At 35.5% G+C, this 23,045-nt stretch overlaps 6 protein-coding genes across 9 annotated transcripts; 2 read left to right on the top strand and 4 right to left on the bottom strand.

Annotated features, from left to right (window-relative positions):
* Nucleotides 1-280: 280 nt before the first annotated feature.
* On the top strand, nucleotides 281-3,058 carry LOC18023074 (AT-hook motif nuclear-localized protein 5). 2 transcript variants are annotated; one of them, XM_024158585.1, is made up of 6 exons: nucleotides 281-555; nucleotides 824-1,303; nucleotides 2,045-2,112; nucleotides 2,205-2,336; nucleotides 2,434-2,592; nucleotides 2,699-3,058. In XM_024158585.1, exons 2-6 carry the CDS (start codon nucleotides 835-837, stop codon nucleotides 2,915-2,917), a joined length of 1,047 nt encoding a protein of 348 aa, XP_024014353.1. In that variant the 5' UTR covers nucleotides 281-555; nucleotides 824-834; the 3' UTR covers nucleotides 2,918-3,058. The 2 variants fall into 2 exon arrangements, with proteins under 2 accessions (XP_024014353.1, XP_006405380.1); XM_006405317.2 differs by having other exon boundaries at nucleotides 281-1,303.
* A 151-nt stretch (nucleotides 3,059-3,209) lies between these two features.
* On the bottom strand, nucleotides 3,210-4,818 carry LOC18023075 (glutathione S-transferase T1). The gene is made up of 7 exons (XM_006405318.2): nucleotides 4,679-4,818; nucleotides 4,514-4,587; nucleotides 4,267-4,327; nucleotides 4,133-4,186; nucleotides 3,967-4,046; nucleotides 3,678-3,883; nucleotides 3,210-3,533 (listed from the first exon to the last, which is right to left on the bottom strand). Exons 1-7 carry the CDS (start codon nucleotides 4,741-4,743, stop codon nucleotides 3,339-3,341), a joined length of 735 nt encoding a protein of 244 aa, XP_006405381.1. The 5' UTR covers nucleotides 4,744-4,818; the 3' UTR covers nucleotides 3,210-3,338.
* Nucleotides 4,819-5,071: 253 nt separating this feature from the next.
* Nucleotides 5,072-6,650, bottom strand: LOC18023076 (probable xyloglucan galactosyltransferase GT20). Its single transcript, XM_006405319.2, is given in 2 exon segments — nucleotides 5,072-5,699; nucleotides 5,701-6,650. Coding segments are annotated over 2 exon segments (1,578 nt in total).
* A 4,099-nt stretch (nucleotides 6,651-10,749) lies between these two features.
* LOC18023077 (probable xyloglucan galactosyltransferase GT20) lies at nucleotides 10,750-12,952 on the bottom strand. The gene is given in 2 exon segments (XM_024158896.1): nucleotides 10,750-11,863; nucleotides 11,865-12,952. Coding segments are annotated over 2 exon segments (2,085 nt in total). The 5' UTR covers nucleotides 12,906-12,952; the 3' UTR covers nucleotides 10,750-10,819.
* Nucleotides 12,953-16,236: 3,284 nt separating this feature from the next.
* On the top strand, nucleotides 16,237-18,722 carry LOC18023078 (20S-pre-rRNA D-site endonuclease nob1). Its single transcript, XM_006405321.2, has 5 exons — nucleotides 16,237-16,585; nucleotides 16,802-17,822; nucleotides 17,932-18,100; nucleotides 18,241-18,360; nucleotides 18,458-18,722. The coding sequence occupies exons 1-5, from the start codon at nucleotides 16,264-16,266 to the stop codon at nucleotides 18,605-18,607; spliced, it is 1,782 nt and encodes a 593-aa protein (XP_006405384.1). The 5' UTR covers nucleotides 16,237-16,263; the 3' UTR covers nucleotides 18,608-18,722.
* Nucleotides 18,723-18,942: 220 nt separating this feature from the next.
* LOC18023079 (probable LRR receptor-like serine/threonine-protein kinase At1g63430) lies at nucleotides 18,943-22,630 on the bottom strand. 3 transcript variants are annotated; one of them, XM_006405322.2, is made up of 13 exons: nucleotides 22,293-22,630; nucleotides 21,934-22,072; nucleotides 21,761-21,832; nucleotides 21,508-21,651; nucleotides 21,281-21,409; nucleotides 21,064-21,168; nucleotides 20,912-20,976; nucleotides 20,626-20,820; nucleotides 20,324-20,529; nucleotides 20,096-20,228; nucleotides 19,853-20,010; nucleotides 19,544-19,759; nucleotides 18,943-19,325 (listed from the first exon to the last, which is right to left on the bottom strand). In XM_006405322.2, the coding sequence occupies exons 1-13, from the start codon at nucleotides 22,387-22,389 to the stop codon at nucleotides 19,008-19,010; spliced, it is 1,977 nt and encodes a 658-aa protein (XP_006405385.1). In that variant the 5' UTR covers nucleotides 22,390-22,630; the 3' UTR covers nucleotides 18,943-19,007. The 3 variants fall into 3 exon arrangements, with proteins under 3 accessions (XP_006405385.1, XP_006405386.1, XP_024014560.1); XM_006405323.2 differs by having other exon boundaries at nucleotides 20,626-20,826; XM_024158792.1 differs by lacking the exons at nucleotides 21,934-22,072; nucleotides 22,293-22,630 and having other exon boundaries at nucleotides 20,626-20,826; nucleotides 21,786-21,812.
* Nucleotides 22,631-23,045: the final 415 nt, after the last annotated feature.

Here is a 23,045-nt window from a genome sequence, read left to right on the forward strand (position 1 = left end):
CTATCCACCACAAAAATGCTATATACTGTAACAAATTTACTTATCTTTACTAAATCGTCTCAATTCAAACAAATTAAATGTCAAAAGAATATCTCAGATTCAGACAGCTAAAATAAATAAACTAAGAGTATATTAAAAAAAAAAAGTAGACAAAGGTCTTTCAGTCTTCAGACTTCAGAGAATGCTTTTAATTCAAAAGCTCACTTCAATTTTCAAAATTAATTTTTAATATTTTTTCTAACTTACTCTCTCTCTCTTTACTCTCCTCTTTTGTCTCTTCTGTCATCTTCCTCCTTTTTCTCCTCTCTGATGTGCATTGCGATTTACATCTCAGAAACCCTAGATTTCGAAATCTAGGGTTTGTTCTTGGTTCTCTTGTTTCTTGGTCTATACTAGGCTGTAATTGTAGGAACAGCTTCACCTTTTGCCTCGTCTCCTATCTCTGTTCTTGTTGCATTCGCGAATTCAAATCTGCATTTATCTTGATTTCTGAGCTCACGATTTGCTTCTTCTTCCTCTTCTTCTAGGCTTCTAAAGATCGAATTGGATCTTGAGGTTAGTTTAGGCTTGCCTAAATTTTTATGGGCTTTTAACTTAGAAAGTAAAAAAAAAAAACCCACTTGATTCTGGGGTTTTCTTCATTATCTTGAAAAAAGACCTTAGTTCAGCTCTCCGATTTTTTCGCTGGCGGTGGAGATTTAAAAGCTTATTTTTTTTTCAAAAAGGTTTCCTACTTTGAGTAGGACTCTGTTCTCAAAACCCTGTCTCCTAATTCTATCCAAGAAAGGAATTTTAAAATTTAGGGTTTATAAATGCATGGAAGGTCGAGAAGCAATGCCATTCCCAGCAACAGAAGCAAATCCTCCTCCTTTCTATTTCCCCAGAGGAGCTTTCACTTCAATCCCGGCTTCTCAATCCGCGAGTATCCTCCACGCGCCGCCTGGTTTCAGACCAATGCCTAACCCTAGTTTGCAGCAGCAGCATCCGTTTCCCTTTGGGGAGCAGAGACATCATCAAGAATTCAGCCATGGGATTCACATGGGCATCGCTTCTTCTCCTCCGACTATGCAATCGCCGGTTTCTCCGCCGGTAGCTGCGACGGAGCCGCCGGTGGTTAAGAAGAAGCGTGGACGGCCGAGGAAGTATGTGCCTGATAATCAGACTGATCTTGGACTCTCTCCGATGTCTTCTTCTTCTCACAAGCCAAAGAACTCTTCTTCAATGTCTGATGATCCTAATGCACCCAAACGAGCTAGAGGTCGGCCACCAGGAACCGGGAGAAAGCAGCGTCTCGCTAATCTCGGTGAGTTTCTAATTGTTGAATTAGGATTGAAAGAAGCTTCTTTGTGATTCATGTTTGAGAGAATTAGGATTTAGAATGTGGTTAGTTAACTTGAGGAGTTATAACATTGGATTCGTTTGGCTTGTGACCTATGATTTGCTGAAAGTAAGACACTGGAGCTTTAGATATGATACTGTATTTGAGTTAATGAAGTTGCTCTTAGCTCTGTTGTTAAGCTACTCAACTGTGTTTAAAGCAATCTCACCGAGAATACAATGGTACTTATAGGATTTTGTTGCCTTGTGATTTAGCTGAAAGTAGGACACTGGGACCTAGACGTGAGTAGATGTTTTGAGTTAAGAAGTTGCTTTTAGCTCTGTTATTAAGAGGCTCAACTTTGGTTAAAGCAAATTGACTGATTTGATGTTGCTATTTGACTCGATGGGCTCGTCAACTTGGATAGGATTCTATATTTAAGTGAAGCTTTTAGATCTGTTGTTAAGCTGCTCAACCTTGGTAACTGAATTACTTGTGTTTTTTTTTTTGTTATGAGAATTGAGAAGTAAGTTAGCATTAATAATGTGGTTGGTTAGTTAACTTGGTATTAGATATCATACAACTGCTGGGTGTGATGTGAATATCCTGTTCTTGTTTGCTTGTTATACCTTTAATTTTCTTCACTATAGAAGTTACTTAGGCATGAGCTTGTTACAAACAGCTTCTAACTTGGTTGTTTGCATTGCTTTGCTCTACTGTAATTAGGTGAGTGGGTGAATACTTCAGCTGGACTTGCTTTTGCACCACATGTGATCAGTGTTGAAGCCGGAGAGGTATTTTCTATCTCTCCATTTACTCTTTATTTCATGCATATTATGAGTTTTGAGCTTTCTCAACATATGATTTGTCTTTTTTGGTTTTGTAGGACATTATTTCAAAAATCCTTTCGTTTTCACAGCAAAGACCAAGAGCCCTCTGTATAATGTCAGGAACCGGAATGGTTTCTACAGTGACGCTATGCGAAAGCGGATCCTCAGTGCCTACTCTGACTTTTCAGGTCCAATCATCTTCTCTAATTCACTTATTTATTCTCTAGTCTCACCTACAAAATTCCTTATTCAGTCTTCAAATTTTTGTTGTTGTTTGTTGTGTAGGGGCATTTTGAGATACTGAGTTTAGGAGGATCTTACCTAGTGGACGAAGAAGGTGGTCCTAAAAGCCGAATTGGCAGTATCAGTGTCTCTCTCTCCCGCCCTGATGGTTATCTGATTGGTGGCGGAGTTGGATCCCTTATTGCAGCCAGTCTCGTTCAGGTTTCAGAAATTTCTCATCTTTTTAGTGTTTAACACATTGTTGTAGAGATGCTTTGTTTGAATGGTTAACGCAAAAAACTGAAACTTTCTTTGGTGGGTTTTGTAGGTTGTGGCGTGTAGTTTTGTATACGGGAGTGCAAAGGCTAAAGTAATTAAGCAAGAGAAAGGCTCAAAGGAAGACAACAAAAGCATCAACTTGGAGACACCGACCAGTGAAAGGCCACCGCCACCGCCACCGCCACCGCAGTCGCCACCGCCACCGCAGTCGCCACCGCCAACAGCAACAATATCAGAAGCGGAACCGCCTCAGACGGGATGGTCATGATCATAGTAGAATTCCAAAGTCAACTTTAGTTTCAAATTTTATCTTTGACCATAAAAAACCTTTATTTTTTGTCCATGGGTCCACAAAAAAGAAAAGAAACTATGTATAAATATCTTCATTTCAATCAATTAATCAATTCCAGTGACCGGAAAACAGTAATTTATAGAGCTTTTCCCTAATTTTCACATTTAGTTTGGTGATTTATTTTAATCAAAGCAAGCAAAACCGGTTTGAGCTCGCTCTAGGAACAGGTTCAAAATGCTACGGTTTTTGGTTAGAACCAATTTGAGCTTTAAGCCTGGTCAATGTAATCCTTGACAAAGTAAATCATTACATTTCTTCAATTTTGATTGCAATGGTAAATAACCGAGTTATTCAATGAACTAGTGATCCCGGTTTTGTAATACAAGTTTTGTTCTTCTTACATCTTAGATTGAAAACCCGGTTTAGGTACGGTTCCCATCTCTCGCTGCTTCTCAAATCTTTGTTTGGCTTTGAAAAGGATCTCATGGACCTCATCAAAGTGAGGCATTGTCGCCTTTCTCGTATTCTCAATCCATTGTTCAACTTTCTTATGAGGACTGAGCAATCTAACACGATCTTTCTCATCCAAAAGCTGCAAAATTTACATAAACTGTGTACAGTCAAAAGCCGATAATTTAGCAAAGGAAGCAACTTTTTACTCCAAAATGTTCCATATGATTAGTAATTCACAAAAAACAGCGAAATCCATCAAGAAAAATGCATGCTTTTTGTGTACCTGCAGTTGCGTAAGTTCACATACAAGGCTCAGATCAGCTATAGATGGTTGGTTGCTTCCAAGCAAGAACTTGGCATTGCCCTTAAGCCAGAAAGTCTCTAGAGTGGACAGAGACTTTGTTAGTAGCTTATCGGCTTTAGAAGCTGCTTGCGGATCCAGAGGAAGTCCAAGAGATGGAGCTAAAACACTATTCAGAACATATCCAGCTAAAAAAATAGTAAAACAACCGTTGATCAGAAAACAAAAAGCTGATCATTCTATGCCTATTTTGGAAATGTTGTGTGATTACCTGCACCAGGGCGTAAATTTGTGTGATGCCAATCCAAGACTGAGTGAATCTTGGCTCTCTTGGAAAGATCGTTAGGGTACCTAAAGTAAAAAAGAATGAATATTTGAAGCAAAATGATCACACTTTGTGACAAGAACATGTGTCAAACAACAAAGTACAAACTTACCAATGATCAGCTACACTTGGGAATGCAGAGGAAAGATAAATCAAGATCGCGTGACTGTGAGAAGAATTAACGGTTAAGATTCATAAACAATGGTCAATAAGATATAATCAAGCAAGAATTTTTTTTTGCGTAACCTCTCGAAGAGCTTAAGCCTGCCGTCAACAATAGCTGGAACTTTCCCCAGTGGATTAATATCTGAGAAACGAGACACAATTTACAAGCTTTTCCCTAACTTCACCTTTAACATTAGTTCTTGTCAAGAACGGAAAACGGAATTGATTCACCTTATTATTATACACTTGCAAGCAATAACAACATGTTCGAAATCAGCCATGTCAAATTCATTCAAACACTAAACACTTGTACGAATATTTTACGAACCTTTGAACTCAGGTGCTAATTGCTGACGCTTGGCCAAAGAAATCAGAATCTCATCGAATTGTATTCCATTCACCCTTTAAAAAAGTTTAATTCAATCGAAATTATCATCTTTAAGACGAAAGAAAGGCTGAATCTTGAATCAACAAGGAAATACAAGAATCTTACTTGCAGAATATGATGACAGCACGAGATGGCTGTGACATACGATCTGTATACACTTTGAGCTTCATTCTTCTTCTTTTTGATTCTTCTTCTTCTAATGATTTGTGTGGATCACACGAAGTTTCAGAACATTGAACGGTGATAATCTTGGAAAGCTGCTTCCGCAATTGAGAATAAAACGCTGTGCCGTTTCTAAGTAGTAAACGGCAAACAGTGTATCTTAACTACTGACAGAAACAGAACACAAATAGTTACACTTTTCTGTTGTTAAGAAATTAAGAATAAAATTTACATGTTGTTTCAACGTAACCAAACATTAGTTTGTTGAAAAATTATCAAAAATAATAAAAATAAAAATGGAAGTAACAAAAATAACGTTAATAAACAAATAAAAATCTATACTGACTTGTTGATTTTCTCAAGTAAGTTATCAAAAGTAATATCAAAAGCATCTCGAAACTTTTTAAACTTAGCATTAGAGTCTCCATAGACCAAACCAGGTAAAAGCTGATGAACAATGTAACTTCTCATATCCTCTCTTTCCCTTGGAGTCTTTGCCATCAATTTCTCAACTACATTTACTCTCTTTCCCTTCACATCTTCTTCGTTTATATACACAGAGTATCTCTTATGATCCTCCGGAAGATGCCACGTGTACTGATAATATGCAGTGTACGGATTAAAGAACACCGGAATGCAACCGGAAATTAGTGAATCGAAAACCGATTTCCTCGTTGGACTATCTCCTGATGGTTGCAGACAGAACTCAGAGTCTCGAAAAAGCTTTATGACATTTTCAGGCTTGTTACAACTTCCATTGGAACAGTTTAAGAACCGGCATTGGTCAGAAAACGATGTGCATTGTTGGATTAGCGTTGACCGGATGCTATTAGGGTTACCGGGTCTTGCACCTCCGGCAAAACTAATTAGATTCCGGCGAGTTTTCCTCGTCATTTTGATCTGCCAGCTGATGATATCATGGTCCGTTTTAGGGTGGAAATATGTCGGATGCGGGATAGCAATGTACTTCCCATGGATGTTTTTCAATGAGAAGCTTTGTAGGTTTTTGCATTTCTTGTAACTCAAGGAACCTTGAGCCCCAAGGAAGCTTACTTCTTCTAAAATCCCAAGAAATCTTTCCAAGCACGAAGACATGATCTTTCCCTGCGTTACTATTCCAAGATTTCTTCGAACGTAGCCATTTCAAAACTTCAATACCCAACCGATCCTTCACGTCATCAGAAACATTCTTGAAATGCCATCTCAAAACATCGAAACCGCCATAAAAAGGGACATAAAAAATCTTAGCCTGGCTTTCTTTGTAAACCCTACAAGGATGCTTCAAAAACCTAGAGTGTAAGATCGGTTCAAGAGCATACTGGTGTGTCCTAAACCAACCGTGACCAAGATTCTTAATTGCTTCTCCAAAACCTTCATTCTTGAAAAACTTACACATGTTAGTCCAAGGGACCATATCGACGCAATCTACCAATAAATCTCTGTTGAACTTAGACGGTAAATCATAAACATAAACTCCTTTTCCTTCACAAGATCTCGATTTTTTGCTTTTCGCCCTAGTTGATATCCAAGATCTTTGTACGTGAAGATACTTAATCACGGCCTTTAACGCGTATTCCTCTCCTTTACTCTTAGGTTTGATGTACTTGTATTGTTCTTCCTCGGATTCGTTCTTGGATGATTTATGATTCACACCATACCGCTTTGCTACTTCGCTGGAAACTTTATCTCCGGCAGTCTCTCCGGTTAAAGTATCATTCTTTTGGGAATCCATTTCTCCATCTTTATTAAGAACAGAACTCGAACCTTTGACTTTCCTCGAACAGATGATAATGGACGAAGAAAACAAAAGATAAAGAACAAAGAACAGAGAAATTGTGAGAGGAATATATAAGATCTTCGAATCCTCTGTCTTCTTGGGCGTTGTTGGCTTTCTCTTTGAGACCAAAGTAGCCATTTCTACTCTTTTTTTTTGTTTTTCCTTCACTTACAATTTTTCTAGATTTTCTGGTTCGGGAAACTAAAGAAAAAAAAAAGAAAACTATGATCTTTTTCCTTTGGAGACATCTACATAACTAGTATGTATATATTTTATTATTAAAAGTTAGATACCTTTCTTAGTAAAGCCAACCATGAAAAATTAACGTTAAAAATTTAGATTTTAATGAATGCCAAAATTTAATAATTATATGCAGAGAATTAAGTATATATAACTATTTTGAAGGAAGTTAAAAATAAATAAAATGGATGTTGAGACAAATGATATTTTGTTATATTTTATGATCAACATATTTATTTTTATTAATGGAAAAAAAACTTTAAAAATTAAAGTATATGCATAAATCAAAACAGAAGAAGAGGTGAACTGAATTGAAATATGTCTCATTAATGAATAAGCTCATTGTATTTAAATAAAAAAAAAGAAAGAAGGTAAGAATGAGCCAATTGTATTAATTTTGTTTTGGAATATATCTAATGAGAAGATTATATATCTAATTAAGTAATCCATATATAAAATGAAAAATCATTTATATATTAGTTTACTATTTTAAAAATATAAGTTATTGAAAACTAGGTACTAAATGTCAATAAATTGGAAAAATACAAAGAAACCTAAAACATTGAAAAAAAGATTAACACAAAAGATAACATTGTTACAAGGAAGTTTTAAAAGAGAATAACTATGCTGACCAAAGAGGTATCATATATATTATAAGCAAAGTAAAATTTTTGATTTCCAGTTCTCTCATTGATTTTGGAGGTGGTTAATTATCATCTTGTCCCTCATTAAAAAGTCTATATTAGCCTTTAACTTGGTTCAAATTAAATTTAGTTATTAGTCTTTTACTCGGTTCTTATTAAATTTAGTTAAAATTTAATAATCTTAGTAAAATATAATCTTATCTTTAAATTAAATATATTTTTAAATAAAAAATCGACTATAGTTTTTTAAAATCTACCATTTTTAATTAAAAAATTATTAGTTTCTTAATATATATATATTTTTTAAAAAGGACCATTATTTTCTATTATTTTCTTAATATATTTTTTAAAAACGAAAATTATTTTCTATACACCTCAATCATTGTTTTAATTAAAACAAACTATTAATTTATTAATCTACTTTTTTTTTTAAAAACGACCATAGTTTTCTATACATCTCAATTATTGTTTTAGTTATAAAAAAAACACCCAAAAATCGAAAATTTAAGAGTACCAAAAAAAAACCCCTAAACTTTTCCATTCACTCACCTCATCTTTAATTAACAATTAATCTCCAATATATTATTTAAATAGATATATACATGCTGCAAGTTATTATCCTTACAAATATCGTTTATGCTTTTTATTTTATAAGTATAAATACGTATAGAACAAAACATGGTCAAAATAAATATTTCACTGATCAATAATATTCTTCTGTTATTCTGTTCTCATTACGTCTTTAGTTTTCTAAACCAAAAACCCTAACTTGATTTGGCTAAACACGTTTCTGCTTCCTTTCTCATTGTTTTTGCAACTGAATATGATGCCAAAAGGTATAGTTTTCTTTTAACTTTATCTTTGATTCTGTTCCGTGCTATTAATCATAATTGAAATCCATTAATATGTGTTCTTTCATAATTATAGGGTTCTGATTATTTGCCGGTGCATCTTCCTTTACCACAAAATTCCATCTATGATGATGTCAACGTGTCTGACTCGAAGAACAAAAGCAAATTGATATCTTGGATGGAATGCAATCAACTTAATCCAGCGGCAATGACATTGTTATATTCCAACATCCCTTCTAGATGGGTATGGGATCCGAAGCGATGTGAATGGATACCCGGCTCACAGTTTCTCGGAGTTCGGGTGTGCTAGAGGATTGTCCACTTAATTCTGGTGAACTCATTATCTACGCCTTCTATTGCTTGTGAGGAGAGGTCTGTGCTACTTTTAGGATATTAAAACTGTTGATGGTGTTCTTCATTCTATGTTCAAGAGGGTATGCTACACTATGAAGATCTTGACTTCTGGGATCATCCGATGTGTTGTGGAGTCTTGTCCGAGAGAGGTTGATCATTTGAGATTTCTATTGGATTATGCTAGAGATCCATGCACCTTTGCGGATATTAGGACAGTATTTAGGAATGAAGCAAAGTGGAATCTACATATAGCATGTATTTTTAATGTTTTTTTATTGTACGTTTGGATAAAGAGATTAAGAATAATTGTTGATATCATATATGGCCAAATTGTTGAAGAGAGAGAGCATATGACTTTTGTAGTCATCTGTTAAATTAGCAGATTTGAAGACTGATACATTTCTACCCCATATTTGATGAATTCTCTAAGAATCATCATGTTTCTTGATACATTATTAGAATAGTCAAACATATATCTATCTAGAAATAACTAGCTTTAAAAAAATAAACTTTTAGGCGAGTCGTTCTATAAAATCACTTTAATCTAAATTAAAATAGTTGAAAGTTCTATCACTATAACATAATTAGGAGATTCTAGAAAGAAAGAGGGAAAGAGGGAACGAGATATATATATATATATAATTAGAGAGAGAAAAAAAAAGATTAATGATAACCGATAATGGAATACTTAGATACAAGGTTATATGGCGAGGAAGAAGACAATGATGTGATAAAGAAACATCCGAAGAATAAGAAATACAAAGAAAATGTAGAAATGAGAGGGAACAAGAAGAGGAAGAAGAAATCCGGGAGAAGAAAATGAAGACAAAGCTGAATACAAAAGAAGCCAAGGAAGAAGAAGATAATAAAGAAGAAGAATAACTTTAAGATGACAAAGTAGACAACGAAGGAAAAAATAAAAAGACAATAAAGAAGGAAAATGATGAAGAATAGTGAGAAGAAAAAACGGGAAGAGTGAGAATAGAAAAATATAATTCGGAGAAGACAAAGATGATGAAAAAAAAGAATGATAAGATAACGAAAAGAAAAAAATAAGATAAAAACAGTCAGAAAAGAGAAGAAAGATATGACAAAGACAAAAAAAAATAAAAAACCGTAAGAAGAATAAAAATGCAGATTAGACCAAGACATCAAAGAAGAAGAAGGAGAGGAAGGTAAGGATTTGGAGATGATGAATAAAAATTGAAAAAATATGTAGAAGGAATTGAAGATGACAAATGTGATGAATAAGAAGAATAAAATGAATATGATGAAAAAGAGAAAAGAAAAATATGAGAAAGACGATAAACAAAACTAAAAAAAATAAGAAGAAAGAGACGAAGCGGAAGAAGTTGAAGTTGAAGATAAGATGAAGAAGAAACAAAAGAATAATAAGCCAGAGAAGACGAAAACGATCAAAAGAAAAATTAGAAGACGAAGACAATCATATATAAATAAAAAAGAATAATTGTTGAAAAAGACAAAAAATGATAAATAATAAGTCAAAGTCAAAGACGATTAAGTAGAAGAAGAAACATAAACCAAATATATTAAAGAAGAAGAAGGAAAATGCGTGAAATAACCGATTAGAATGACACACATTTACGAAAAAATAGAAAGAGTTCTGTTGAGGAAGAGATAAAAAAATAGTTTGAAAAAATCTTCTGTAATTATAAATATACGAGTGAATGGTAATGGTCGAATGTCTAACATTGTTCTTATATTTTAGAAGTTTTTTTTTTTAACAAAATTAATAATTTAATGATGTAATTATTTTATGAAACTCTTGTGTCCGCACAAGGTGCGGACTAATTACCTAGTTATTTGTATCTGATTCAATCTATGCAATTAAAAAAATAAAAACAAAACAAAAATACTACTTCGACGAACAGTAGAAAATAATTAGAAAAAATGAGTAGAGAAAAATATTTATTAAATTATCGATGAACAAAATCGAAAATGTGAAAAACAAATAAAATAATAATTTATCCACATATAGAACAATAATTCCTAGCGATCCAACTTCCAAGTGTTATTTGTTCTTTTACAAAAAAAAAAAGTGTTATTTGTTACATGACTATATTGAATTAGATTAAAGAACAGTAAATAGATTAAAAATGATGATCAACAAAAAAAATGAACATTAAGTAAGGTCATAAATCAACAATTCATCATCGCTTGTTATTATATACAGAGACTATTATCAGACACATATTTATTACGATTTGTTGATTTTCTCAAGTAAACTATCAAAAGTAATATCAAAAGCATCACGAAACTTCTCAAACTTAGCATTAGAGTCTCCATAGACCAAACCAGGCAAAAGCTGATGAACAATGTAACTTCTCATATCATCTTTCTCCTTTAGAGTTTTTGCCTTCAAGATCTCCACCACATTTACTCTCTTTTCCTTCACATCTTCTTCGCTTATATACACTGAGTATCTACGATGATCTTCAGGAAGATGCCACGCGTACTGATAATAAGCCGTGTACGGATTAAAGATCACCGGAATGCAACCGGAGATTAAAGAATTAAAGACTGATCTCCTCGTTACGCTCTCTCCCGGCGGCTGCAGACAAAACTCTGAGTCCTTGAACAGATCAATCACATTTTTCGGATTCTTGCAGCTTCCGTTTGTACAGTTCAAGAATCGGCATTGGTCATCGGAAGATAAAGATATGCATTGATCGAATAGTGTTGACCGGATGCTATTAGGGTTACTATGTCTTGCACCTCCAGCGAAGCTTACTAAACTCCGGCGAGGTTTGCTCATGATCTTGATCTGCCAGCTCGTGATATCTTCATCTGTTTGGGGATGGAAATAAGTAGGGTGAGGAACGGCGATGTCGTTGACCTGCCATGGTTGTCTTTCGATGAGAAGCTTGGTAGGGTTTTGCATTTCTTGCAACTCAAGGAACCTTGAGCCCCAAGGAACCTTATCTCTCCTGAAATCCCAAGTAATCTTTCCTAAGACGAACACATGATCTTTTCCGGAGTTTATCTTCCAAGATTCCTTTGATTCAAGCCATTTTAAAACCTCGATCCCTAACTGGTCCTTTACATCATCAGAAACATTCCGATAGTGCCATCTCAAAACATCAAAACCGCCATAGTAAGGGACATAAAAGAGCTTAGCTTGGGTCTCGTTGTAAACCCTACAAGGATGCTTCAAAAACCTAGAATGCAAAATCGGCTCAAGAGAATACTTGTGTGTTTTAAACCAACCTTGACCAAGGTTCTCAATAGCTTCACCAAAGCCTTTCATTCTTGAAGTAACTACACAAGTCAACCCCTGGAAGTATATCGTTGCATTCTACCAACAAATCTTTGTTGAATTTCGATGGTAAATCATAAACATAAACTCCTTTACCTTCACATGATCGCGGTTTGTTGTTTCCCAGTGATAGCCATGATCTCTGTAGGTAAAGATACTTGATCACTGCCCTTAAGGCATGTCCCTGTCCTTCACTCTTAGGTTTGATGTATCTGTTGTATTCTACCTCAGCCTTTAGGTCAATGAGTGAAATGAGATCGACCTTGTTCTTGGGTTTAGGTTCTTGATCAAGAACTGAATCAAGATTATTGGGTTTGTCTTCTTGTGCAAGAGCATCATACACCTTTTCATCTTCACTTTGAAAAATCTTAGTCCGATCATGGGGAACTCTATTTCTGGCAATCACTCCGGCAAAAGTGTCATCCTTTTTGGAACCCATTTCTCCACCTTTATCACCAAGAAACGAATCAAGATTCTTGGCGTTGTGTTCTTGATCAAGAACTGTATCAAGATTCTTGAGTCTGCGTTCTTGCTCAACAACATCATACTCTTCTCCATCGGAAATCATATCTCCGGCGGTCTTTCCAGCGAGAGTAAAATATTTTCGAGAACCCATTTCTCCATCTTTGTCATCATCACTAAAGTTTTCATCTTGACTGTTCGTATCTCCGAGGATCGCTCCGGAAAAAGTTTCATTCTTTCCAGGAACAATTTCTTCATCTTTACTATGAACGACACTTTTGCTTTTGAGGTTTCTCGGAATTTGAAAACGAGGTTTGGAACCAGCCGTGAGACAGTAAGGATCGTTGAGCTTCCGAGAGAAAACACAGATGTGGAGGACGTTGTTGGAGATTAAAGTGGTGAAAGATAACCAAAGATAGATAATAAAAAAGAAGAGAATTGTGAGAAGAGTTAACCAGAGAATGGATCTGAAGAATGTAGAACAAAGATTGTTACAGAAGAAGATACGGGAATCTTCTGTCTTCGTTGACGATCTTGACTTTCTCTTTGAGATCGATGCCACCATTTTTCTCACTCGGTCTTTATTTCTTCTATTTGGGATTTGTTATAAGTTTTTTTTCTTGTTTTTCCTATCAGATTTGCTATCTATTTATATATACTAGGTAAATTACTCACATGCAACACCACACGCAAGGTGTGCGATACTTAATTTTACATATTTTCTAGAAAAATATTAAACCAAAATTAACATATGAAATGAATCGACCAAGTACCAACTATATCATCAAACATAAAATGGTATCAAAGACTATATTTGTCTACATTATTAAAACACATGTAAATTTTGGTAATATGAATGTGATTTTTCTTTTCAATTAAGAGGATTACGTTTTTTTCAAAAACTTTATTTTGTTTAAATTTTGAAAAAGACAAGAAAGTGAAGAATGAAAATGAAAAATCTACCGTTAGGCTTGAGGTCGTTTTCTACAATTATCATTCATACTGGAACTTTTTTAGGAGAACTGATCAGAAAATATCTAAATTAATTTCGGCTTGCTTTTCGGTGAAAATATATTTGCTATCAAAATACTGAAATAGTATCTGATATTAAGTTAGTAGTAGTATACTATCTTTTCTTTCATTCAACCCTAGTTTAATTTACTCAATATGAATTAACCAAATCATTTCGATTATGAATTTTACAAATATAGTGTTTGGTTTTAAAATGATACTTGATCAGTCTTCTAAGTTTTTAACGACGACTCAAATTAGTTTTTTCGAATATCGTTATATATATCATGAATTAACATTATGTAGCAATCATAAAATTATGAGACTGTTCGATTCATATTTTTATAGAAATGACGTATTAATCTACAACATTTCTTTATTGCAAGTCTGTAACATCAGGCTTAAATATTGGATACATCTAGATGAAAGGAACGTAATTTCAAAAAGATTAGGAATCACAAAACGAAAGAATACCAAAGTTAAGAAGCTTTATAGTGACCAACAATTTATATAAGTTAATTCCGTAAAGAAATTGAGAATAGGTTATGTTACAACAGAGAAAATGTTAAGAAAAAAAAAAAGAAAAACAAATCTTGAAATCTCTCCTGGTAACATCTTATAACCCCCAGAAAATCTCAAAAGTAAGAAAAAACTACAACAGCAGTTTATGTATGCTACTGCAATCTTCTAAGTAGTTGTAATAATAAAACAGATTTAAAATCTTCCTTGAGATGGTTATGGTTCCTTAAGTAAATTGATATGTTGCCACCACCATGATTTTGAGTAGTGCCAGAACCATAAATTAATATTATTAGGGTCAAAAATAATTGATGAAATCAAAGCCGATCCGAAAATTAAATAGCTTGAAATAAGAATTTTTTTTTGTACTATTTTAGAACATCAGTTTTTTGTTTCAAAAAATGTTAGTATACGTTGTGAACTTTTTTAGGTATTTGGGAAGATATTAAGGCTGTACTATGATAGGTTGGTTCCTAATCAACATGACAAGTCAGTACAAGTAACTACTATAGACAGTTTAGATTCTGTTTTGGTCGTGATGTAAAACTAGACATGAGGTTTTGGTATTGTATCAAAACTGTTAACATTCTGGTCAGAAACGGAATGGTGCTGCCCTTAAGGCGACTGGCAACCTTTGTGGAGTACAAATTCTAGCTCCTGACTCTAATTACGCGAGTTCCTTTTGAGATGAACACTGATATATCTGATGCCTATATTCAAGATGCTGTCTTTAAACACCTTCGATTTTTAAGGCCTTGCAACATCGTTCTCATAATAGAAGATGGTGACTTTACACGAATGGTCGGTAAACTGAGAGCTCTTGGCGTTCAAGTTTATTTGGGAAGAAAAAGTCTCACCTGCAATTAAACACTTATAAGTGCTGTAGAAAACATTAACCAATTTGACTTCGTTGAAGAATATCTACTCCGAACAATTTGACTATCTGAAGAGCTAATTTGAGGCAGAGGTGGCCAAGCTCTCGACTCAGTAATAAGGAGCTCAGAGTTCTTTCTCCATAACAAATTTTCCTGTAATTTGCTTTAACTTTTATGTTTTGGACACCATCTTTGGCTGCTAAGAAATAATGTTTGGAATTACATTGTTTTTTCACCATTTTATCTAGGAAAATCTTCTCATAAAAAAAAAGTTAGTATACATATCATGAAACTTATATTTTATATTTTTTTTTGTTATACAATAAACAAAAATAACCAGTTTAAGAAAAACTAAATTAACTATAAGAAATAATGCAATAAGTTTAAAAAATAGATTATAACTTAATAAAAAAACAAATAAATATAAAATGCTAAATTAGTGAGGTGAATAATAAGCCTCCATTATTCTTCTCAGTTTGTTCATCCACTTCAGAGATAACATTCCGACATGTCTTAGTAATCACATCCTTTATCGAGATTTCTGCCTCAAAGCCTAGAATCCCAATATTTATTCCCTTCCTCCCAAACGTAATCTCAGCAATCCTGTCATCAGCTAACGGGAACCAAACTTCTATCCTTACTCACCCTATGATACTCATAATCAAGGTCAAGTTTTGCGAAATGAGCTATTGCAATCCATTCACGCTTTGGAAGGTAGTGGTCGAGCCATTTTTCTTTGATCTTTGTCTTTTCAATAAAGAGCTTGAATTAATCAGTGAGCTCATCCTTCTTCTTGCCTTCTTCCTTAGCCACGCCTTTATCTTTCATCATGGCTTCTTTCTTCTTTCATGATCAAAAGTTCTTGTCTTAGTAATGGTGAAATTATACAGTGGAAGAGAGAAACAGAGAGCGCATCAGTGCTCCTCCTGGTTGTCTTGGAATAGAACAAGAAGCTGAAGAAGAAATAGACTGACTCCAAGATGGTGAAAGTGAGAGATTCGAATTTGCGTATGGAACAAGACTACGAGGTTCTGATTTACAATTCGCCACCATGGATGGATCAAGACTTGCTCATTATGCTTCTCTTTGCTCCAAAAAAAAAATTCCAAAAAATAATTAAATTTTTATAAATTAATAATGTTGGAATTACAATATACTATTAATTTATCGAGTTTTTAATTTATTAATATAATTTTTTTTTGAAAAATTAATTTGGAATTCAGAAATATATTAGTTTATCAAAGTATTAATTTATTGAATATTAATTTATAAAGATTATACTGTACATGTACATAGCTATTAGTTTGAATTTACCGGTTCAATACCGAACCGAATCAATTGTATTGCATTTACTGGTTTACGAGAAATATGCATGTTCTAGTTTCAAATTATATAGAAACCCATTTGTTTGGGCCTACGTGAAGCCCATTTAATTCCCAGAGCTAGGTTATTTTTCTTCTCTTCCGTTCTATCTCAGTCTCCATTGAAGCGGCAAATAACGAAACTCCAACGCGAACCATGGAGCCGAATCCAACCTCGATGTGGAGTTCCATAGTGAAGAAAGATCCTCCTTCGAAGCCTCCGGCCACCGGCGGAGCTCCGGCGGCGATTATCGGAATGGTCGGAAGCTGCAAATCCACAAAGGGAATTTCTATGGCTGTTGTTGACGCCAACGCCGTAATCCAAGGAGGCCAGAGCTTAAACAACTTCGCCGACAAATTCGTAACCGTCCCTGAAGTTCTCTCCGAGATTCGTGACCCTAATTCTCGCCGTTTTCTCGACTTTATCATCCCTTTCACTATCGACCCCATGGAACCTTCTCCTGAATCTCTCACTAAAGGTGTGATTCTCGTAACTAAGTTCTGAGCTGAATTTTCATTCTATTGTTTTCTTAAAATGGGATTTTGGGCTCGTTTGTTTGAATTCGATGCGTGAGACTATTGCAATTTCTGTGTAGATTTCGAGAAAAGCTTATAGATTTTGGACTGATTTCGTATGTTTATATGTTGTGTTTGAGGAAAGATAATATCTGACAATGACACTTCTTTTCCTGCAGTTATTAAATTTGCTAGAGCTACTGGTGATTTGCAGAGTCTTTCTGACGTTGATCTCAAGCTCATTGCTTTGACATACACGCTCGAGGCTCAGGTTCATGGGACCAAAAACCTCAGAGATGTTCCTCCGCCGATTCAAACTGTTACGGTAAAGAGATTAGCTGAGAAGGATTTACCTGGTTGGGGCTCCAATGTGGCTAACTTGGAGGAGTGGGAGGCACTAGAAAACGAGAACGAGGAAAAATCCAACTCTAACTCCAAAATTCTTCCGCTCAAGGACCTTAACATGAATATCATCCCTTCAGACATTACTTCTGAGATTGGTTCTGTTGTGTCTCATACTGAGAATCAAGAAGTGGATGATCAAGAAGGGGAGAGGAGGCATAGGCGATACCCACCCAAGAAAACAGAGGTAAAGCTTGAGGGTAAGATGGTAGTGGAGGGAATAGATGCATCGCTGGGAGAACATGATGATGAAGATTCTGGCGACTGGAGACCTGCAGTTAGTAGCAGTACTCACAGAAAGTTCCTTAGAAGAAAGGCGAAGTGGGAACATTACAATGCCTTGGCTGAACAAGAAATGCAGCAAGATCAGGAAGCTGACAAAGCTGGCAAATTGACCGAGGACACAACCGACCAGATGTCTGAAGACGCTGATGAAAAGTGTGCAAAAGATATCGGAAAGAATGATGAGGATCTCTCGTCCATCCTAAAAGATATGAGGTTGGAGGAAGATTCAGCAAAGGCTCTCCAAGAAGGGCTTGGAGAAACGAATGCTGAAGCAACTTTGAGCAATGATGAGGATGATATCGATCATGATGTTGATGTTGAGGGGATCGATGTTGCTTGTGAGGCATCGTCGATGGCAGATGATGGTAGCAGCGAGCAGAGTTGGTCGTTGAGAGCCTTGTCTGAGTCCAGTGTAGCTTGTATAACCGGTGACTTTGCTATGCAAAATGTTATTCTTCAAATGGGTTTGCGTTTGCTTGCACCCGGAGGAATGCAAATTCGCCAACTGAACAGGTACATTTTCTGAATCAGATCCACCTTTTTTTTTTTTCAAATGCCGACTAGCATGCTCACTAGCTGAGAAAGATACAATTCTTACACTTTATTGCATTTGGATCGTCAGGTGGATCTTGAAATGCCATGCTTGCTACACAGTAACTCCTGAAACTTGGAGAATCTTCTGTCCCAAGTGCGGTAATGGCGGCACTCTACGCAAGGTAGCCGTTACAATAGGCGAGAATGGCACTGTAGTAGCTGCACGTAAACCACGAGTCACACTTCGCGGGACCAAAGTAAGTTACTCGTTATGAGCTGAAGCTAACCGAAATTGCGTTTAAACACAGCATGTATGCATGATAAGTTCATTATACTTGAATTCATTTGTTACCCTGCTTTTAAACGGAGACTCTCGTCTTCTTATTTCTTTGTGCAGTTTTCGATACCAATGCCTAAAAGTGGAAGAGACGCAATCACCAAGAATCTGGTTCTCCGGGAAGATCAACTCCCACAAAAGTTTCTCCATCCCAAGACCAAGAAGAAAGCAAGCAAACCGGTTAGTACCATACAAACTCAAAATCTATATAGCCTTTGATTGAAATAAAACTTTTTAAGGTAATTTGGGATTTGATTATCTCGTTGGTTTTTGTCAGGGAGATGAGTACTTCATATCAGACGATGTGTTCATGAACCACCACAGTGATAGAAAGGCACCATTGCAACCTCCTGTGAGAAAAGCTATGGCGGTTTTCAGCCAGAAACGGAACCCTAACGACAACCATTACTCTCGTTCTATGCACTGATCTTTTGTTTCTCCGACACAACAAGCATCTCCTTTACTTTTGATGATGATGCCAATGATTTTGTCTCTTCTTTTGTATCTTTTTTTTTCTTTGGTTGTTGTCTTGAAGTCCAAAACTAAGTTTTAAAAAGTGAGATATTATAAATTTTATTCGATTCCCGAATTTGTATTTTTATCAAAAACAAAAAGGTTAAGAGGGATTTTGAGAAATAGCTCGTGTCAAGGTTCTTTATGTACTCTTCTATTATTATCCCCAATCAAGTTTTCCGCGTAGCCTATTTACAAATAAGAGATCTGTTTAGATTTTAGCAACACGAAGGACAAAATAGAAAAAGGCAAAATGTTCGATTGAAAAAGTTAGTGCCAATGTCAAAACTAACAAAACCCAATTTATTTAAAATTTAAGAGTGTTTATTTGAGTATTTATTCCTTTCATTTTCCTCTTCATCTTCTTTAGAAGGCGAAGCCAGCGCAAGTTCGGCCCATGCCAACGAAGACGACCTGAGCTCTGCTGAAATAGACAAACTAATTCTACTCTCTAATGTGTCACAAAGCTCTTGAACCAAACATCTCTGATTATTGTCTTCATCATTCTGGTCCAAGTTCAAGCATTGGCTCGCCACTTCACATACCGCCTCAAGTTCCTTTTGGTTGAAATGCTTCAGCTCAAGATCCACCAAACTAGCCATCACTTCTGGTGCACCAAGATACTCCTTTGCCTACACCACAAAACCACAATTCTGGTTCAGAATTCAGAGCCTGAAACTGATCTCAGCATCCTCAGGTATATTCTCTCATTCAATGAACCAATTCCATTGTGAAGTAGCAAAGTTTGAAACTTTTTTGAGTTTCCAAAAATGGGTAAGAAGGTAAATGATCCATCCTTGTTTCAAACAAGTATGAGAGAAAGGGACTAATAGAGAAGAGCTATTCTTACCCATTCAACCAAACAGCCTCTTTCTAGGCAATAAGAAGGTCTTCCGCTCACAATTTCCAGCAAAAGCATGCCAAATGAGTAGATATTCCCTTGCAAATTCATACCTCGATGCTCCATTGCGCTGGGAAGTACACATATAGCTCCTTCACTACTGATATCCGTCAAAATCTTCTCTGACCTCGCGTGAATCGTCTTGCAGCATTCAAAATCAACCAGCTGCATAGAAAGATAAAAAATAAAGACTTCAGAGTCTAGAAGCAAAGCTTTAGCTATATGTATCATCTAGGAAACAGCCTGGTTCAACTTTACTTTGGGAGTGAAATCTTCAGTGAGATACACTGCATTTGAGTTCAACTCAGAGACTGTAAATGGAGGATCGAGCTCAGTATGAAGGTACTTGAGACCACGTGCGATGCCTACAACGATTTTCATGCGTTTTGCCCACGAGACTAAACTTCCTTCCCCATCTGCACCAAACATATTATCAGCTAACTCAACTAGTGAAAACTGCCAAAACCAGAGCTCTAAGAAAGTTTTGATTTTATATATTACAGTGGAGGTGCTCGTATAGTGTCCCATTTGATGCATACTCAAAAACAAGCATTCTTGTAAATGGTTTATCTTCTTTGCAGTATCCAAGTAACTTCCCCGCATTTTCATGGTTTAATCTAGCCAAATCCGCAACCTGTCAACAATGAATGGTCACGAAAAATCAGGATTTTTACTGATGTTTTGTTGCAAGTGGCTCAGTGATGATGACACAAGAAGAAGATGAAGAACCTCTCTCTGGAAATAAAGCTCAAGAAATCCACTCCAGACTTCTTCTTTAACGCAGAGAGAGATCACCGCAATCTCGGTCTCGCCTTTGATCGTTCCTTTGTAAACCTGACTATCTTCACAAGAATCAATGATGTTGCTGAAGTCTTCACACGCTACTTCTAGCTCTTGTCTTGTGAACCTTGAAACATCCTTCAGCATTTCAGAATCTGTAAGAAAAAACCACTTCTCCGTAACTTTTCTCATCTCTGGAAGCTCTTTAGGCTTTTTGTATTGAAATCTTAGAAATTCCAAAAGGTTCTAACCAACGTAGACCGTGAATTGCTCTTTTTCACTTGCAGATTTCTTCCAGGGAACGATGAGAGAGCGCTTTATGTTGCACAAGCTAAACGCAGAGAAAATCACAACTAGAAAGAGCAAACCAACCGAAGATCCCGTGACTATCTCAAAATCCAGAAGCCACATAGGTCTCGATCCTCGTTTTTTCTTCTTGGCCAAGACTGCAGCTAGCCAATTCAGAAATGAAAAATTAGATACGGAAATCTACTATCTTATAGGTGTCAATAAAGTGAAACTCAGTATTCTACAAACCACACTCTGAAGAAGGCCTCTGCTTAACCTCCTTGGTTTTCATGCAGTTTCCTTGAAAGCTCATTCTAAGACCATTTTCCAAGAACAAAGAGAGATTATTCAGATGACAAAATGTACATCCAAGTAGATCAAAAGGGTCTTGCAAGAATTACCTTGAAAGGTATTCCAAACAACTCGGAATTCTTCCCTCGAAAAAGTTGTACGAGAAATCTGCCACTTTCAATTGAGAAGACTTGCACAAACCAGTGATGTTTGCACTTTGATTTGAATCATTCAGACAAAAAAAAAAAAAGAACATAGATTAACAATTTCATGATAGACAATAAGTAGTGTTCATCGCATTCCCCTAAGGCTATTGGTTTAACTCACCTTTTTGATGTTTTAGCAACAGGAATACTTCCTTGCAGCCTATTCCTGTCAATACGAAGTTCTCTAAGGTGATTCAAGTTTCCAATCTCTGGAGGTAATTTTCCTGTTAAACCATTGGACTGAAGGTTTCTGTAATGTACGAGAAAACACATACAAAAAATGGTTATCTCAGCACATTCTCAGATTAAATGACATTGCAAGTGTCAAAGTTTTAAGCTCTTTATTACATTTTTATAACGTTGGACAAACTCCCAATCTCTGCTGGAACCGGTCCTGTCAAATGATTGTTTCCCAAGTCTAAGATCTTGAGTTTCTTCAACTTTCCTATCTCTTTTGGTATGGTCCCCATTAGAATGTTTCCGCTAAGGATCCTAAAGAAAAATTCACCACACACACAAAAAATCCATCTGTAAAATTACAACACTGTCATCAAACTTACATACAATTTTCAGGTACTGTCAATAGGAATCAAAACCATACAGTTCTTGCAAGTAGGTTATCTGACCAAGTTCTGGCACAAGAAGCCCTCTCATCGATGCATCCGATATATTTCTGCACAAGTTTCACGGCATGAAACAGATATCAAATCTAGTCATTTTTTCTTTTTATAAAGAAAACTAATTAGAATGCAGGAAGAGATCAAAGTTTCTTACATTTTGATAATATGATCCTTAGATGGAGAACATTTAATGCCGGTCCAAAGGCAAGGATCCGAATCGGGGACATTCCAATTAAACATAACTAGCAAAGGATCCTTATACATAGCTTCCTTGAATCTCCTAAGAGCTTCAACTGATAATAATAATATAACAAAAAAAACCAACATTTACTTCTTATGATCATGCACAAAACTAAATTTTCAACTTCCTAGAATAACTCAAATCAAAAGCAAATTCTTCAAATTGATTCCGAACAAGTGTTTAAAGACCTTCATAGAGACTAGAAGACTAAATTTCCGATACTTCCAGAATTGAAATACAGAACCGTCGAAGAAATTGGAGAAAGCATATACCTTCTTTAGAGGGAAACGCGTCACAGGAAACAAAGAGGAACCCTAGAACAAGACTTACAAGGGAACGCTGTAGAGTTGAAGATAAGTAAAATCTCATATTTTTGTTCTATTTGCCCAAAGACTACAAGTTTTTTTAGCAAAACTACAAAGACGAGAGCTTTACTCAAGAATACTTTGTAATAGAGATGTTTGAGATTAAAGGGCAGAGCGAGATTTATAAGACAAAGGAATAAAGCTTTAAATCATAATCTGGGTATTTAGCAAAAACCCATCAAAGGAAATTGAAGTTTCAAAATAACAGAGTGACGAAGGCGAGAGAGAGAGAGAGAGAGACGAATCAAAAGACAGTTTTTTTTTTTTTTTAACATCATTTTCTTGTTTTATTCAGTAGGGGAAAGAAATTGTGCTTTATCTTTTTCCTTTAGCAAAGAAGGAAACTAATTTTATTTAAATCATTTGGCCCTAAACTTTTGACTACGGCTCATTACATTTAATTAGCAATAGATTGCATTTTTTCTGTAATGAAATTATGTATATCTCTTTCCAAGTATAAATAATTTGACAATAAGCCAAATTTCGACAAAAAAAAAAAGAAGAGACTGTAAGCCAAAATAAACTAATAAATTGTTGACGAAAAAAAGAAAAAACTAATAAATTAGTTCGTATTCAGGGACAACATGCATCAGCAGCATCTTCGAAACTTCCAAAGTCAATATATATTTACCTGCTTTGACTGAGAAAGACGACTTCTCA

This window comes from Eutrema salsugineum, unplaced genomic scaffold, assembly GCF_000478725.1.
Source record: "Eutrema salsugineum unplaced genomic scaffold, Eutsalg1_0 scaffold_14, whole genome shotgun sequence".
NCBI classification, from domain to species: Eukaryota; Viridiplantae; Streptophyta; class Magnoliopsida; order Brassicales; family Brassicaceae; genus Eutrema; species Eutrema salsugineum.

Coding starts and splice junctions, on each gene's coding strand:
- LOC18023074 (XM_006405317.2), top strand. CDS start 817: ATGGAAGGTCGAGAAGCAATGCCATTCCCAGCAACAGAAGCAAATCCT. Junction 1,304..2,044: donor GCAGCGTCTCGCTAATCTCG/GTGAGTTTCTAA, acceptor TACTGTAATTAG/GTGAGTGGGTGAATACTTCA. Junction 2,593..2,698: donor TTGCAGCCAGTCTCGTTCAG/GTTTCAGAAATT, acceptor TGGGTTTTGTAG/GTTGTGGCGTGTAGTTTTGT.
- LOC18023078 (XM_006405321.2), top strand. CDS start 16,264: ATGGAGCCGAATCCAACCTCGATGTGGAGTTCCATAGTGAAGAAAGAT. Junction 16,586..16,801: donor TCCTGAATCTCTCACTAAAG/GTGTGATTCTCG, acceptor CTTTTCCTGCAG/TTATTAAATTTGCTAGAGCT. Junction 17,823..17,931: donor CAAATTCGCCAACTGAACAG/GTACATTTTCTG, acceptor TTGGATCGTCAG/GTGGATCTTGAAATGCCATG.
- LOC18023079 (XM_006405323.2), bottom strand. CDS start 22,389: ATGAGATTTTACTTATCTTCAACTCTACAGCGTTCCCTTGTAAGTCTT. Junction 20,977..21,063: donor TGTTTGGAATACCTTTCAAG/GTAATTCTTGCA, acceptor AAATGGTCTTAG/AATGAGCTTTCAAGGAAACT. Junction 20,011..20,095: donor ACTATACGAGCACCTCCACT/GTAATATATAAA, acceptor TGTTTGGTGCAG/ATGGGGAAGGAAGTTTAGTC.
- LOC18023075 (XM_006405318.2), bottom strand. CDS start 4,743: ATGAAGCTCAAAGTGTATACAGATCGTATGTCACAGCCATCTCGTGCT. Junction 4,328..4,513: donor ATTAGCACCTGAGTTCAAAG/GTTCGTAAAATA, acceptor CTCGTTTCTCAG/ATATTAATCCACTGGGGAAA. Junction 4,047..4,132: donor CCAAGTGTAGCTGATCATTG/GTAAGTTTGTAC, acceptor TTTTTACTTTAG/GTACCCTAACGATCTTTCCA.